Source organism: Cricetulus griseus (genome assembly GCF_003668045.3).
Source record: "Cricetulus griseus strain 17A/GY chromosome 1 unlocalized genomic scaffold, alternate assembly CriGri-PICRH-1.0 chr1_0, whole genome shotgun sequence".
NCBI classification, from domain to species: Eukaryota; Metazoa; Chordata; class Mammalia; order Rodentia; family Cricetidae; genus Cricetulus; species Cricetulus griseus.
The window spans coordinates 64,465,101-64,481,719 of NW_023276806.1; the positions used below are offsets into that span (position 1 = coordinate 64,465,101).

Genomic DNA, 16,619 nt, shown 5'->3' on the forward strand with positions numbered 1-16,619 from the left:
TGAGAGAAGCCTAAACTTCATCCTGCAGAGTCCCAGTAAGCTCTCTTGAAAATCTATTCAGATATTGCTCAGTTTTTAGAGCACTAGTCTAGCATGCACGAAGCCCTGGGCTCGATCTCCAGAAGCGTGGAAACTGGCATAGTGGCAAGTATCTGTAATCTCAGTACTTGAGGGTGGAGACAGATAAAGAATTCAAGGTCATTCTTGGCGACGTGGTGAATTCAAGGCTATTCTGATGAGCTATGTAAAACGGTGTCTCAAAACAAAACCCAAAACTGTTCAGATAGATTCTCTCCCATCTCCTGGAAGTCAATAAAGGGGTGAAAGAGTCGGGCAAGTGGGCATTCTATAAGGTCAGGTGTGAACTTAACAGTTCTGTTTAGAATACCAGTCAGTCAGTATGCACGATCAGTTAACTTGCCAGCCCCCTTTGGCCCTTGGAATGATTTAGGGCTTGGTAATTTAATTTTCATGCACAACTCCTTTTGTAGACAAGATACTTATGTCTCTAGTCTATCAGGAAGAATTCCTTATTTATGGTTCCTTATTATCATATCCTTGGTGCAACAACAAGATATAAGTATCTGGAAAACTATTGTGGAATTTAACCTCTAAACAGTAATAACTTTCATTGATTTTTTTACTGCCACTTTTTTTCAGTTACTCCAAGGAACTATTATACAGGCCCCACGTACAGGATTTCTGGGAGCACAATTGTAAAGAGGTTTATTTTGTTTTCTCTTTGCTATTCTAGTTTTGTTTGCTTGCTTTGTTTTCATTTGACTTTTTTTTTTTTTTTTTAAGACAGGGTTTCTCTCTAGCTTGGAGTCTGTCCTGGAACTCGCTCTGTGGATCAGACTGGCCTTGAACTCAGAGAGATCTGCCTGCCTCTGCCTCCCCAGTGCTGGGATTAAAGGAGTATGCCACCACCACCTGGCCTTGTATTCTCTGAGATGATGTCTCAGGTAGTACTGGTTGGCTTCATCTCACTTTTGTAGCCCTGATTAGTCTTAAGCTCTGGATGCTTCTTTAATCAACTTCCTAAATAGTAAAATTTCAGGTGTGAACTATCACACCCTAACTTTATTTCTCTGTATTTCTGCCACTTTCTTGGAAAGAAATAATGATAAATTCTTCCTTTGATACAGCTTTTCTCTTCCCTTAAGAAATGGGATGTGGAATAGGACTTAGAACTAAAAATATTAATTGGGTTGGGGATTTAACTCAGTGGAGGCCCTAGGTTCAGCAAGACACTTACTGCTGTCCATATCTGGTCCTGGTTCTCAGGAAGCTCCCTTCTTTTTTGGGGTGGGGGGAGAATGCTCAACAGTGAAACTACTCAGAAGAAGCAAATTGGACTAGCAACAATTTTCTCAGTAGAGTATCCTGTACACTTTGATTTCCCCACCCAAAACTAAGTCAGAAAAACAAGGTTCTGATACTCAGCAATAACTGTCTTGATGGCCTAAGTATTTCTCAAGCTTGCTTTTAATAAGTCTCTTCACAGGAGTGCCGGTGAAAATTTTGTCATCTGAGTGCTGACCAGCAGGTGGCACTGTTATACCTCCCTGTACCCTTAGACCTCTTCCTAGGCAAACCAAAGTTGAGCCAATACTGCATTGCATTTCTGAGGCTGGTGCCTTTGTACAGATAATCTCTTGATCCAGGGAAGCAGATGGGTAGACAGACTCACAATAGCTTTTAGTGGCATGATGGATGGGCAGCAGGGAGACCAACCAGTGCTATTGTTTTCCTGGTGACGAACAACACAACATACCAACAGGTGTCTCTGTCCATCCCTGTTCTCCTCTTTCCTCATCCTTCCCAACACATGTCCCTAAAAAAATGGTGTTATGACTCTGGTGTCCTAAGTCCTACCCATTGCTCTCCTCTTTCCTCTTGGATTAAGAGGATCTTACGGGTTAGAAAGATGACATGCTGTGCTGTACAAGCATGTACACACACACACACACACACACACACACACACACACACACACACAGTTTTTCGAGACAAGGTTTCTCTGTGTAGCCCTGGCTATCCTGGAACTCACTCTGTAGACCAGGCTGGCCTCAAACTCAGAGATCTGCTTGCCTCTGCCTCCCAAATGCTGGGACTAAAGGCGTGGGCCACCACTGCCTGGCATTGTGTATGTATATTTTGCTACAATTTTAAACTATAATAGTATCTAAACTCTGGGAAGAAAAAAATACACAAGATTGGACTGACCTTGCCACAGCTTTGCCCTTTCTTTGTCCAAGCAGCCCTAAAAAATCCTACACATTCAGAAAGGCTTCTCAGATAACCAAAAGTACTGGTGTAAACACATAGTTATTGGCTCTCTCCTCCCTCTCTCCCCAATACAGTTACATCAAAATAATATGCTGCTACTTACGTACTAATCTCAAGGTCAGAAGCTGAGCTGTGAGCCCTGTCTGTGTTAGACAAAACACCCTCTCACAGAGGGCACACATAATCTTCACCCTCTAAGTCTCAGTGCCCTTCCTTGTTTAGCACTCTTCCCAATCCCTGTAGACACCCTACTTTCTTTCTTGTACTTGAAGTGAAGGGTCAGCAAGTTTTCAGTAAAGGGCCTGATAGAATGCCTGGCTTTACAGGTCATATGAACTCTGCAGCAATTATTTTATTGAAAGGAGAAAACTACTAGATAATATGTAAATAAAGAGCATGAGTATGTTCTAATAAAACTTTACTTACAAAACCAGGCTGTGGCAGGGCTTAACCCACAGATGGTACTTTGGGAAAAGATACCTTTCTTCTTGCTTCTGTCTCAACAACCACCCCCTTTTTGTTTTGTTTGTTTGAAATGGAGTTTCTCTATACAGCCCTGACTGTCCCAGAACTTACCATGTAGACCAGGCTGGCCTCAAACTATAGAGCCCCACCTGCCTCTGTCTTCTGAGTATTGTGATTAAAGGCGTTTGTCACCATGCCCAGCTAGTTTCTTGTTCTTGTACATATCTATGAGGGGTACTCACTGACTATGGGAAAAAGGTAACAAAGGGGACAGGGTTAAGTTGAGGATTTAAAATTTTAAGACGACATTTTCCATATTTAATTTTTTTAGTTAGGCAGTGGTGGCATAGGCCTTTTATTCCAACACTCAGGAGGCAGAGGCAGGCAGATCTCTGAGTTTGGGGGCAGTGTGGTCTACAGAGTGAGTTCCAGAACTACATAGAAAAACCCTGTCTCAACAAACAAAAATTTTGGGAATTTCTATGTAAATTCTATGTAAATTTCTTTCAAACAAATACAGTGGTAAGACAGTGTTTGTGTAGTATATGTGTGTGCTGTACTCCTGTGTATAAAACATCCTAAAATTGGCAAAATTCATCCCCAGGGAATTCTATTATCCTTGTGAATATATTGGCATACTTTCTGGAAATCCTTCCCTCTCCTTTTCCCAAGGTTTGTATAACACCGAGTTCTTGTCCTGGTTATTAGCTCTTTCTGGCTAAGGACCTTTCTAAGGAGGTGTTACTTGGCATCTCACAAAACTGTTACTAGCCTAACATAGTGCTAGTTTGTGAAAACACTTGTCATCCTGCCTCCATATTTAGGACCAGAGAGATCTATCTATCTGTGCCTGTAAGCTGGGCTAAGCAATTCAAGCAGGCCTTCAAGTACCTGATCAATCCTGGAGACAACAAAGTTTAGTTTTCCAAAAACAAAGACATAGCAGTGTGTAACAGGCAAGACTTTATAAACTATGACTGTGTATAGTGCATGTTCCCCTGTTTACATCACCAATCTCTGGTGTCATGTGGTCTAACACTCATTATGTCTGAGCCTTTGAAAGTGAAGAACCAAAGGGAAGAGCACTTGCCCCATGGCAGAGACTGAGTGTGAGGATCTAAATGCATTTGTAAGTCGTCCACTCTGTCCTTTAACTGTTTTCCAAAACCAAATGTGACTTAAAATAACATTGGATTCTATTTTTCTCCTCACCCAGAGGCTGAGAAACGCCTGTGTAACTGACGTATCTTTTTGTTACTGTTAAGATCCCTATGAGCTAGGTCAGTCCAGGGGGTACTAGATTTAATACCCAGCATTGCAATTAAAAAATAATAAATGAAACAATTCTCTGATACTTTTCTTCAAAATAGATGTCCTATATAGTCTCATTTCTCTTTGCAAAAAGAATTGAGGTTGATGATGAAGGAAAGCAGGTGCTAAATTATAATAGGCAGTGAGCAAAGGAAATTTTAATTTTAAGAGAGAAAAGCCCTAAAGAACTGTGAAATTTATTCAGAGCCATTGGGTAAGTTCTGGGACAATACCTTTGCCTGCTTCCCAGTTTCTATTATAGTCCATCCTTGATAGCTCATTGCTCTCCTATGATCAGGCTTCCCTGTAGCATCTTTGTGGCAGGGCAGATGCCCACCTTGACCATGACAGATTACCCATATAGGGTCAGGGTCAACGTGACCTCCATTTCCTATTGTGAAATCTAAGCCGGCTTTGTTGGGTAATTGAGAGATGAGAGGTTCCCTATTAATACACACATGCACATGCCAAACCTGGTACACAAAAGCTAAGAATGTGGCATGGGGGTGGAGGTGGACACCTGATAGCGTGCATCTGGACTTGGAAGCTCCTCTCTTTGTCCAGGTCCTAGAAAAGGTCATTACCGAGAAGGAGGTTTAATAGTATAGAAATGAGACTTCCATATGTCTTTTTTTTTTCCAGTGCTTGGCATAGAACCCAGGGATCCATGCACATTAGGAAAGCAACACTACCATTGAACTATGCTCTCAGCTTCAACGTGTCTTTGAGTAAAACAGACTATTCCAATATAAGAGCATGCCATCATGTTACATGCAAAAGCATTATTTTGGCTATATACCCACTGCCTCTAAACCCACAAAGAAGCCATCTCCCAAATACTTACATCAGCTGCCTTCTTCTCCGCTAGCTCCAGCTTCTCCTGGGCATCCTTTAAAGCTTCAGAATACTTGTCCAGCTCATCTTCTGTTCCTTTCAGCTTCTTTTGCATGGTTGCTAATTCATCCTCTAACTGTAGAAGCCAGAAGAGTAACCAGAGACATAAACACAACCATGCATGCTTAGACTCTAAAGACCTCTGAGCTCAGCCTCCATGTTATCGCCACCCCACCCAGAGAGACACACTTTCTCCTTGTGCTATGGTGGCTTGACATTGGACTCTATAAGATGACCAAGTCTGGAGTTTTCATCCAAGACTACTGGATGTAAACATTGAAGAGAGAAAAAAATGGAGCATGCTCTTACCTTTTGCTCTAGAAGTGAAACATTCTTCTAAAATATGGTCTACTTCTAAAGTCCAGCAGGTACACTGTGGCACAAAAGAAGCCACCAGCTTTCTCAAGGTCATATGAATATTCTAAGGTGGATACCCTAGAGCAGTGGTTCTCAACCTTCCTAATGCCATGACTCTTTAGTGTAGTTCCTCATATCATGGTGATAAAATTATTTTGTTGATACCTCATAACTATAAATTTGCTGCTACTGTTATGAATGGTAATGTGTTTTTGATGGTCCTAGGCAACCCCTGTGAAGCCCAACAGGGCCATGACCCACAGGTTGAGAATGGAAACACTGCTCTAATTGTTCCCTGCCCCTCCATTTTCCCATGATAACCAACCGTTTTCCCTCTCTCTCTCTCTCTCTCTCTCTCTCTCTGTTTTCAAGACTGTTTCTCTGTGTCTCTCTGGCTGTCCTGGAACTTGCTGTGTAGACCAGGCTAGCCTCTGCCTCCTGAGTGTTGTTTTGTAGCTAGTAAGACCAATGCCAGCGTGTACCTGTTTGCTTCTTTCTTCTGCCTGCTTCTGCTCAGCTTCAGCTTGCTCAGCCCGGTCCAGAACATTCTCCTTGTCTAACTTCAGCATCTGCATCTTTTTCTTGATGGCCTCCATCATGAGCTGTGACTGTTGGTGGGCTTACCTGTGAACACTGGAGAACTGGAGGCTAGGACAAGAAAGGAAGGACTGCCACCTGAGTGACTAGAAGTTCCCCAAGTTTGAACCTTTATCTTTGGTCACGGCTCCACCTCTTATTCCTAACATGGTCTTTCAGGCTCCCTCCCAAACCATCATTGTTCTCCTGGGGGAACACAGGGTCACACACATTGATAGACTGACATCACCAGCAAGAAAAAATATTGAGGGACAGCTGAGGCTGATTTTAGACAATGGAAAGTGGGGGTGGTGGGAGGCTGACCTTGAAACTTTCCACTCGTTCTTGGCAGCTCTGTGGGTCTCTCAGAAGTGGAGGGACAGAGGAGGGGAGAACACTGAAATAGAGAAGGATTCTTTGGCAGTTCTATCCCCCAGAGGGTCCTAGTTGCCTTCAGCTCTCTCGTTTTTCCCTAGACTGTATTGGATATGGACCAAACTCTACTGGTTGAGTTTCTTCTTTTGATTCCTGGTATTTAAGGATGGTGAACAACAGTGCAGAGGGGAGGTCACTCATGATCCTTGACAATTCCCCCAGATTGCCAGTTGGAATTGCTGTGCTATTTTGGGATTCTCTAATTGGGCAGGGAGACATCAGCCTGTAAGAACCATAAGGTAGATGGGAGGGTTAGGATCTGAAAGACTATCCTAGGGTTTCAAGTGGATTGAAAAATAAGGAGGGTCACAGTACAAAATCATGACTTCTGTTTTCTCATAATGTTCTTAAAATAGAACTTTCATATCCACGTGTCCCAAAATCTGTGTTGCTTTCTACTGCTTCTCTTCTAAACCCCTGCCCAGCCTACTGTCCACCATGCCATTATATTCATCACCACCAGCTCTGTTTTCCCCAGTGTAGTGCCAGCCATGGTCATAATTCCACTTGGAATCTTGTTATTGACAGGTGGCAATTGATCCCATACACAGTTGCCATATACCCCAGTATGCCAGAGAAGTGGACACTGTTCAAGGTGACCAAGGGTAGTGGGGAAAATAGAAATGATTCTAATTAGTTCATAATGTCAAGGATAGTGTCAAGGCTAAACCACAGCAATGTGGTAACTGAGTCGAGTATCAGGGTGGGGGCAGGGCAGAGTTGCCTAACTCATGAGAGCCTCCACATTAGGAGCGGACTGCTAGATAGATCATCTACTAACTGCTGGAAGAAAGCAAGGAAACCAAGTACCCTTACTTCAGAGCCATTCAAGGAAAGGGGGATTGGGATCAAAAGAGAACCAGGGGAAGAAAATGGGCAAATAGGGAGGAGGGCAATACAGGGACCAAAAAAAAAAAAGCTGTATCCTCTCATCCTCTCTACTATAAGAGGCAACACACACACACACACACACACACACACACACACACACACACACACACATACACACACACACACACACACACACACAAAATTGATATAGAGTTGATCCCCAAATTTCAGCTTTCTCCCACTTCTATGTGAGCCTTCCAGGTTAACATGGGCTCCAGATACTTCTCTTTCAGGGGAGTTATGGAGAGAGAGTCAGTAAAACAAACAAGAAAGCCACAGACAAGCTGTGGCTATAGCTTAGTGGTAGATGACTTGCCTAGCATCTGTGAGTCCTTGGGCTCAATTGCCAACATTTCTAGAAACAAAACAAAGCAACCCAAGAAACAAAAGACAACAGGCACATGGTGACACATGACTTTAATACATGGAGGCAGAGGCATGAGGATTTCTGTGAGTTCAAGACTATCCTGGTCTACATAGTGAGTTCCAGGGCTACCAGGGCTACACAGAGACCCTGTCTCAAAACAAAACAAAAAACCCCAAACAAACAGAAAAAGAAGAGAGGCAAGAGTCTCAGAGTCCCAGGGACTGAAGTAGCAGAGGGGGTGATGCCAAGTCTCCTCACTGCTATGAGAATATGTTTGACATTTAGTTGGTTCCTAATTTAACAACCCAATATCAAACATATCACACAGAAGCAGGCAGGCGAGCTTTGGTCAGGGAAGACAAATCAGAGCCTAGTCATGTACAGATGGAAACCCATCTTCTTCAAGGGCACTGCCCCTTGCTCTTCCCCTCCCAAAACACATTCTTACTCATCTGTCCTTCATGCCATTCCTGCCACAGCCCTTCTTCCACTGTGTCCAGTGTCTGCTGGACCATGATTGCCTAAAGCAAGAACGCTGGGCAGGGCTTCACATCCGGGCACTTACCATTTCCCAACGCTCCCATATGGAGCTTCATTCACCCTGTTGTGTGACAGCACCAGCTTCCAGAGGATCACCGGTGTCAACAGCTCCTCAACAGCTTTGCCACCTGCCCTTCAGTGCCATCTGAGCTGCCCAGGGCTTTTTGGGGGGCAGGGTTAGGGGTTTGCATATATTCTGCTTTCCCTTTCCAAGCAAACTTCTAACCTTCCCAGATTTTTCCCCTGAGACTTCTTGGCCTTCTTAGTGGACAGCAACTTCACAGCTCCTAGTACTGTAAACGGTAGTCACCGGGACTTCTGAAGTGCTGGGCTGCTCCTTTTTGACGACATCTGCTTTGTCTCTCCTCAGGCCCTTAGGCATCCTCCTTCCAGTTATCATTGGATGTCCAGAACAGAAAAGCTGTTTCACTCACAGGCTTCAGCCTGGGCTCCAGGCAGCTTCTCCTGAATGGTTAAACTGAAACTAAGGCTTAGATCAAAAGCATGAGGAATGGCTTCTGCCAGGAAGTGGCCTGTAGCCCTCAGGACCCCCTTCTTTTCTGCAGCTTTTTGTCACCAGAGCTCCTGGGCTGTTTTCTCCAAGGCTCTTCCTTCACGGGGATTCAACCTTCAACCTGGTCCTCTTCTTGTTTTTTTTTTTTTTTTTTTCTTCTTCTTCCTTTTGGAGAGAATTGGGTCTGTGGAGCATCATTTGGCAGGTGGTTGTTTCATTAACTGTGGCAGAAAGGAGCCCAAGTTATAGCTGCATAGAGGGTGTGGGACCTCTATAGAAGTGTAGTGAGGGTGAGAGGACACTTTCTATCAGTCCCCAGGCATGTTCCATGTGTCCTTGCTCCCATTAATCCTGACACCTCCCTCCCCCATACACCCAATCCACAGTGACTTTGATCAAGATCAATAGCTTGTCCCAATGCTCAGTCAATTCCAATTGTGTGGCACTTGCCTTCCAGGGAAAGACTAACAAATGGGCCTACATCACAAGATAGGCACTTGTGGCATTGTCTTTTCTCTTCTATAGTTCCCAATGTTTGTGTACACGTGTATATGGAATATTTACATCCTTGCCCTCCATTTACTCTTAACTCTCACCATTCAAGTTCTATTTTTTTTTCCCTGAAGCCTTAGCCACAATGGGAAAACAGAGGAGGAAGAAGAGAGGCTGGACAGGGACTAGCAAGAATGGGAGATTTGCCTGATGGTGGTGCACGACTTTAATCCCAGAACTCAAGGCAGATCTTTGAGTTTGAGGCTAGCCTGGTCTTCATAGTGAGCTCAGGACAGCAGGTCTACAAGGAGAGACCCTCTCTCGAAAGATCAAAAAAGCATTGAAAACATTAGTGTTTAGGCTACTAGAGGAGCAATGGAAGGCAGGAATATTGGTGTGTGGAGGAAGACTTTGGATGGTACAATTAGGAGGAAGCACGAAGCTTAATAAAAGCAGTCTTTTTTTTTTTTCTCTTTAAACTACACTTTTGTATTTTTGTGTGTGGCTGTGTCACTGTCTATGTTAAGGTCAGAGGACAACTTCTAGGAGTCTATTCTCTTCTTACCTGTGTGGGTTGTTCAGTCAGTCTCAGATCATCAGGCCGGGCAGCAAGTACCTTTACCCACTGTGCCTTCTCACCGAGTTCTGTGGGTTGTTTTTGTTTTTGTTTTTAGTTTTGTGCATTTATTTCAAATAGGTCTAAGTCCTTCTACGCCACAAGACCAGGGTATAACATCAGCTATGGCAGCAACAGGGGCTGGAGGGGCACAATTGAGCGGTGTGATAAGAGCACACAGAACTGGCAGGGTGGTCGGGGAAGATGGGTGTGATTATGGCCAACCTGCCAATAATGGAGCCAGCATGGCACTGACAAGCCCTGAGGTAATCGGCCAAGGTCAGAGAGGATGGAGCATCCATTGAGTCCAAATGAACAGAGAAATTATAGAGCATAGCGGGAGTGGGAATAAGGAGAGAAAGTGTCATTGAGTAGCAAGATAGTGTTATGGCTTCCTGTTTATATTACCTATTAAATGTGATTTGTTCCCATGGCAACCCAATAAGTTAGAGATTGTTTCCATTTTATAAACCAGCAACCAAAATTCAGACTTAAGTCCTTTTTTGTTTGTTTTGGTTTTTTGAGACAGGGTTTTGCTGTATTGCTTTGGAGGTTGTCCTAGAACTTGCTCTGTAGACCAGATTAGTCTCGAACTCACAGAGATTGCCTGCCTCTGCCTCCCAAGTTTTGGGATTATAGGCATGTGCCACCAATGCCTGGCCAGACTTAAATTCTTAAAAAATATTTCATGTGCATGGGTGTTTTGTCTGCATGTCTGTCTGCCTGTGTACCACGTGCATGCCTGGTACTTGCAGAGGCCAGAAAAGGGCACTGGGTCTTCTGGAACTGGAGTTAGAAACAATTGTGAGATGCCATATGGATGCTAGGACTCCAATCTGGGTTCTCTGCAAGAGTAGCCAGTGTTTTTAACTACTGAGCCATTTCTCCAGCAAACTGCCCCACCCAAGCCCCCAATATTAAAATGTGCATCAGGCCAAACACCTAGTAAGTAGCAGGGCAAAGACTGAAAACCAAATCTGTCCATTATTCTCTTAACTCTAGGCCATACTAACTGTGAATAAGCAGGTGGCCCAGGAGACAGGTAAGAAAGAAGGAAGCTCAGAGAGAGATGAGGATGGTTTAGATCAGACTAACACAGGCCAGGAACAAATGGAAGGAAGGAATGGAAATTCCGTCTTGTTTGTTGTCGAATCCAGGTGAGGTGTTTGTGGCTTCATCTCCTACAAAACTCACACTCCATCTGTAATTACTGTTCACAGCCTGCTTTCCTTACCAGCCTGGGAGCTCCATTTCATTTGATGTCAGTATTCATGGTTGGTCACCAATGAGGGATTAGGAAGCAGTGGTGATGAGGGAAGAGGGAAAAGTGTGTGATAAACAATGGCATTGAGATGGATGTGGGTTAGCCACAGGACTACCAAGTCAAGGCCTGGATTCCAGGAAAACAGGAGGCTATTTTCGGCCAATCACTGGGCTTGTGCTCCTTACCTACTTACCTGTTTAATCCTGAAGACAATCCTAGCTGGTCTGTCCTCTCCAGAGGAGGGTCCAATATTGTGACCCTATACCTGTAGACTGTGCTGTTCTCTTTGTACCTGTTGCCTCTCCATGGTCTTCCTGAGTGGAAAGTGGAGGGGCAGAAACTAGTTTCCAACAGCTAAATGAAAAGTGCAGGCTTTGATGAGAGACTAAGGACAGAGGCAGACTGGAGGGGGAGGGAATGAGAGTTTTGCAGTGGAGACAAAGCCACATGAAGCGGAGGGTAGGAAAAAATCCTACGGCACAGATGAGTGACCAATGACAGTACTGATGAAAGGTGGGAGTTTAGGGGAGAGTATTAGAAATTACATCAGAGGGCATATTCTCACAGCAGCGAATGTGAATGCTATTTGTTTCCTGTGGCCTACAGGCACATATGTTACTATTTTCAAGGAGTTTCAATGTCAAAGACCTTGAGAATGGACATGCTTTTTCCAGCCCCTCAAGCCCACCACTTGACACTTAACACCTGCTGCATTGCACACTCAATGCCTGAAGGGATTAAGCATGGAATCCTCTCAGGTTTGTAGAGTAGGAGTAGGAATTCAGGCCTAGAAGAGGCTAATTCATGTTTTCACAATAATGAGATGACTTTCAAACATAAAATTCAGCCCCTCGCCCATACTCAAGCAACACAGTGCCTATAGATTAATAGCCATGTTTAAAGCTATTTGTTCATGAATTCAGAAAGTATCAGTGAAACCAAGGCCTGAGGCTGTCTTAGCATTTCTACTGCTGGGACAAAACACCATGACCAAAAAGCAAGTTGAAGAGAAAAGGGTTTATTCAGCTTATACTTTCACATTGCTGTTCATCAACAAATGAAGTCAGCACAGGAGCTCAAACAGGGCAGGAAGTTGTGACAGGAGCTGATGCAGAGACCATGCAGGGGTGCTGCTTACTTTACTGGCTTGCTCCATATGGCTTTCTCAGTCTTTCTTATAGAACCCAGGACCACCAGCCCAGGCAAGACACCACCCACCATGGATGGACCCTTGCCCATTAACCACTGAAGGAGAAAATGCCTAACAGCTGGATTTCATGGAGGCATCTCCTCAACTGAGGCTCCTTCCTCTCTGATGACTCTGGCTTGTGTCAGGCTGACACACAAAACCAGCCTGTGCAGAAGCAGTGCTCAGAGTTTAGGAAGTAAGATTATGGCAGCCATGAACAAACCAAGACTCAGGGGTGATAAGAAACCCTGTGGTCTAAATCTAACCTCCCCCCTCCCAAGACAGGGTTTCTCTGTGTCCTGGAACTCACTCTTGTAGACCAGGCTGGTCTTGAACTCACAAAGATCCACCTGCCTCTGCCTCCCGAGTGCTGGGATTAAAGGCGTGCGCCACCACTGCCAGCTAAATCTAAACTTTTAAGAGTATGCTTTATTTGTTAAACCAATTCTGATTTTTTAAAAACCAGACATTGTGCATTCTCTCCCCTTACAATACTGCATTTCCCATGCTGACCACAAGGCGTCACTCTTGTTTTCAGGGGCAACATTGAGTTCACGAGACAGTGAAAAAGGGGTAATATTTATTAGGTCCTAGCCAGGTGTGTTTTGGGAAGCCCACAGAAGAGACTGGAGGCTGGGATGGCAGCATGAGGGAAGAGCAGTGTTTAGGCGGTGTCAGAGTCTCTCCTCATGGAAAGCTTTGCCCATCTGATTGAGCTCCTGCTGGTACTGCTGATGCTCCTTTTCAAACAGCTGGTATAAGGCAGCTTGACGGGCCTGGTTGGGAAGGCAGTTGGCTTTTTAATGCTCCTCTCAGTCTCTGGTTGCCTTCCCCATCCCTGTATTCCCTTGGACCCGGGTGTAGCAGGGCCATAAAAGGAGGTAGTAGAAGTGGAAGGAAGCCTATCTAATTTCCCCACTCTTGTGTGAAGAGTCATTGTTCAATAAATATTTTGCTGAGAATGCACCATGAACTAGGAAATCTGTCAGGTACTCAAGATACTAAAAGGTGACATAGCAATTGACACGCCAGGTGGAGAAGAGAAGCTGGATGAAAAGAGCAAAGTAATGCATTGGGACTTGGAAATGTGTCACCTACAGCTGGGTGATGGGACATGTTTTTAATTTCAGCATATGGGAGGCTGAAACAGGATGTCAGCAAGTTTCGGGCCATCCTGGGATGCAGAGCAAGACCTTGTCTCAAAAATAAATACATAAAATAATCCCCCTGGCTGGGTGTGTACTGGTGGTGTACTTTAATTCTAGCTTGTAGAAGGCAGAGGCAGGTGGAGAGCTCTTAGTTCATGAAGGCCAGCCTAGTCTACATATCAAGTTTCTGGTCAGCAAGGGGTACACAGTGAGACTAACTCAAACAAAACCCAACCCAACCCAAAGAACCCAAGAAAACAAAGCTTCATTAAACCCAAAACTAAACAAGGAGTGCCATCTGCAAATAATGCAAAAATTTTTAAAAAATCACTTATTGAAAGAGCTTTGACATTTGATATTAACATTCTGATAAAAATCATGAGAAGTCTCAGAGGCAAACAATATGGTTAAGTCATGATAGAAGAGCTTGCTACGCCAGCTGGCAGGGGAGTAGAGAGAGTAGAGTTGCCCTACTAAAACTCACCATCAGCAGCTGTTTGTTGGCCATTACTAATTCCTGTTCCATATCATCCTGCATCCTTAGGGTAGCATACAGGTCTCTCCGGTGACTCAATGTCATCTGCCACATACAGTGAGTATGTGAATTCTTCCACCTGTCCCAGGGTTAGGGGTGGGGATTAAGTGGGTGAGAGTTAGGGTAGAGACAAATCCTTACTAATGTGGTTGCTTTGTGACAGAACCTCTGTCACTGCCAGAAGACTGCAAAGTTCTTGAAAGGGTAGCTAGAACTGACTTAAGTGTAAGTGCACTGTTACTAAATTGTATCATGGACAAGAGGCAGAGCTGTCAGCTGTTACAGTGCACACAAAAGGAAATGCAAAGTTGTGTCACCTAGGTCATTAAGAATTGGGTCTCAGTTCATTGTTCCTAACCTTTACCTTCTGTTTTTCAAGACAGGGTTTCTCTGTGTAGTTCTGGCTGGCTTCCAACTCAGAGATCTGCCTGCCTCTGCCTCTGCCTCCACAGTGATGGGATTAAAGGCGTGTGCCACCACAGCCCATCTACCTTTTTAAAAAAAGACAGTTTCATGTAGCCCATACTGGCCTCCAACTCACTATGTAGCTAAACTTGAACTTCTGTTGCCTCTATCTGTATCTCCTGAATGCTGGGAGATTAAGTCCAAGGTTCTGTGCATGCTAGGCAAGCAATCTACCAGTGAACTGCCTGTGCCACCACCAACTACCTCTCTCACTAAGAATGTCTCACTATATAACCCTGATTCCCTGGAATTATGTAGACTAGTATGAGCTCAAACTCAAGAGATCCACCTGTCTCTGCCCTCTCTAGTGTTGAGATTAAAAGCATATACCACCCACCATATTGGGCCTCCCTTTGGGGCTTTTTGAGAGTGTATCAATCACACTGTAACCTAGGTTGGCCTTAGATTCATGCTCATCCAAGTACTGGGATTATAGGTATGAGCCCCCATGCCCTGCTTCTGCCAGCATTTTTTTAAAAATGCTCAGGGTTGGAGGTATAGCTGGTGGTAAAACACCTCCATGCACAAAGCCCTGGATTCAATACCCAAATGCACCAAAACTAAAATCTTAGCTGGTGAAATATGAGGTTCAATCTTCTGGGTATTGTGTCAGTTGTCCAACATCTATTGAAATACCTGCTATTTAATTAGTACAAAGCCAGGCAAGTATGTTTAAAAAGAAAGAAAGAGAAAGGAAGGGGGAGAGAGAGAGAGAGAGAGAGAGAGAGAGAGAGAGAGAGAGAGAGAGAGAGAGAGAAGAGAGAAAGAGGAGAGAAAGAGGGAGAAAGAGAGAGAGAGGGAGAAAGAGAGAGAGAGAGGGAGGCAGAGAGAAAGAAAGAAAGAAAGAAAGAAAGAAAGAAAGAAAGAAAGAAAGAAAAAAGAAAGGCAGAACAAACACTTGTGCCTTTCCTGAAAAGCTTGGGAAGTGGGCATAGAAACAAACAGGGTCATCCAGTAGGCATTAACATGCTCATCTCCGGTTACTCCGAGAACAAGGCTGCCCCGTTTGCTTCATGTTTTCTTTCTTGAGTCCCCAAGGAGAGCTGATTTGGGTGGTGGCTCAGGGAGTGGAGAGTCGAAAAGACAAACTGATGGGAGGAGATGGAAACACAGATTACCTGTTGACCATCTTCTGAAGTGCCGCGTCTCTTTGCAAATTCTGCAACAGAAGTGAGTTCTGTTCATTTGCCTTCATTACTAGAATCTGAGCATAGTACCTATGTTTGATGAATGAAGTAGTTTCCTAGGGGGAAGTGGGAAAGCTCTACATTTCTCAGAACAGACAGAAAAGAATATACAGGGGTCAGAGTGGGACATTTGTGAACAACTCCTGTTCCAAAAGTGGTTTCTTGTTTTTGCTAACTCTCCTGCATTCTACCAAGCCTTTCTCAGGAATGCTGTACTTTGGGTAAACCCACCTGGAAACCACGTCAAGGGAAACTCATCCAACTTCCAACCCTCCTTCCAACTCTGCATACCTCTTCTACTTTTGTCATTTTTTCCGTAGACATATCTATAGACATGGTTGATTTTCTGAGGCCACTGGGAAGGCTCTCCTTTCTGTTTAGTTTGGTCACCAAGGTTTCAGTAGTCATAGTAACATTTAGGCATCCAACAATGACCCTGGTCCTGGGAGTTGACTGGCTACTTGGCCTGTTGCCCTGGCAACCTAAAGGGAATCCTGGTTCTCCAGCTTTCTATTAGTGACAAGGCTAGGCTATGAGGATGAGCGACACAGTCCCTATTTCAGAATTTCAGACTACCTGCAATGTCTAGATCCAGATACACAGTCCAACCAGTTTCTGGCGGCAAAGCTTCACACCCTATGTTCTGTAAGGGAAATGCAGACACACATCAAATGTCTGTTGTTCTAAAGCCCATTCTAAAGAAAGGATTCATTGTTGGAGGTGGTGGCACTCTCCTTTAATCCTAGCATTAGAGGCAGAGGCAAGTAGATCTACGTGAATTTGAGGCCAACCTGGTCTACAAAGCTAGTTCCAGGGCAGTCAGTGCTACACAGAGAAACCTTGTCTCCAAAAGAAGAAAAAAAATTTTTTTAAATTAATTTTATTAAATATATTTGTAAACTGAGACTAATATGCTGACATTAGAGAAAACCACTTCATGCTGTCTTACCATCTTGGCATAGGTTATGTGGAAGTGCCAGAACATTCCTTTTTAATTGTCAAAACAGTATTGGGTGAAGGCAGGACAGATCCTTCCACTTCAGGAAAGTCATGTTCATGTCTTAATATACCTGGTTTAAAT

At 44.1% G+C, this 16,619-nt stretch overlaps 2 protein-coding genes and 1 non-coding gene across 3 annotated transcripts; all 3 read right to left on the reverse strand.

Annotated features, from left to right (window-relative positions):
• Positions 1-4,345: 4,345 nt before the first annotated feature.
• Positions 4,346-6,081, reverse strand: LOC113833120 (tropomyosin alpha-3 chain-like). The gene is made up of 3 exons (XM_027393320.2): positions 5,802-6,081; positions 4,913-5,038; positions 4,346-4,405 (listed from the first exon to the last, which is right to left on the reverse strand). Exons 1-3 carry the CDS (start codon positions 5,916-5,918, stop codon positions 4,346-4,348), a joined length of 303 nt encoding a protein of 100 aa, XP_027249121.2. The 5' UTR covers positions 5,919-6,081.
• Positions 6,082-7,840: 1,759 nt separating this feature from the next.
• On the reverse strand, positions 7,841-7,920 carry Mir190b (microRNA mir-190b). The gene has a single exon (NR_105153.1). It is a non-coding gene; the product is annotated as a microRNA mir-190b (primary transcript).
• A 4,200-nt stretch (positions 7,921-12,120) lies between these two features.
• CUNH1orf189 (chromosome unknown C1orf189 homolog) lies at positions 12,121-16,367 on the reverse strand. Its single transcript, XM_035450389.1, has 3 exons — positions 15,470-16,367; positions 13,836-13,965; positions 12,121-12,979 (listed from the first exon to the last, which is right to left on the reverse strand). Exons 1-3 carry the CDS (start codon positions 15,544-15,546, stop codon positions 12,878-12,880), a joined length of 309 nt encoding a protein of 102 aa, XP_035306280.1. The 5' UTR covers positions 15,547-16,367; the 3' UTR covers positions 12,121-12,877.
• Positions 16,368-16,619: the final 252 nt, after the last annotated feature.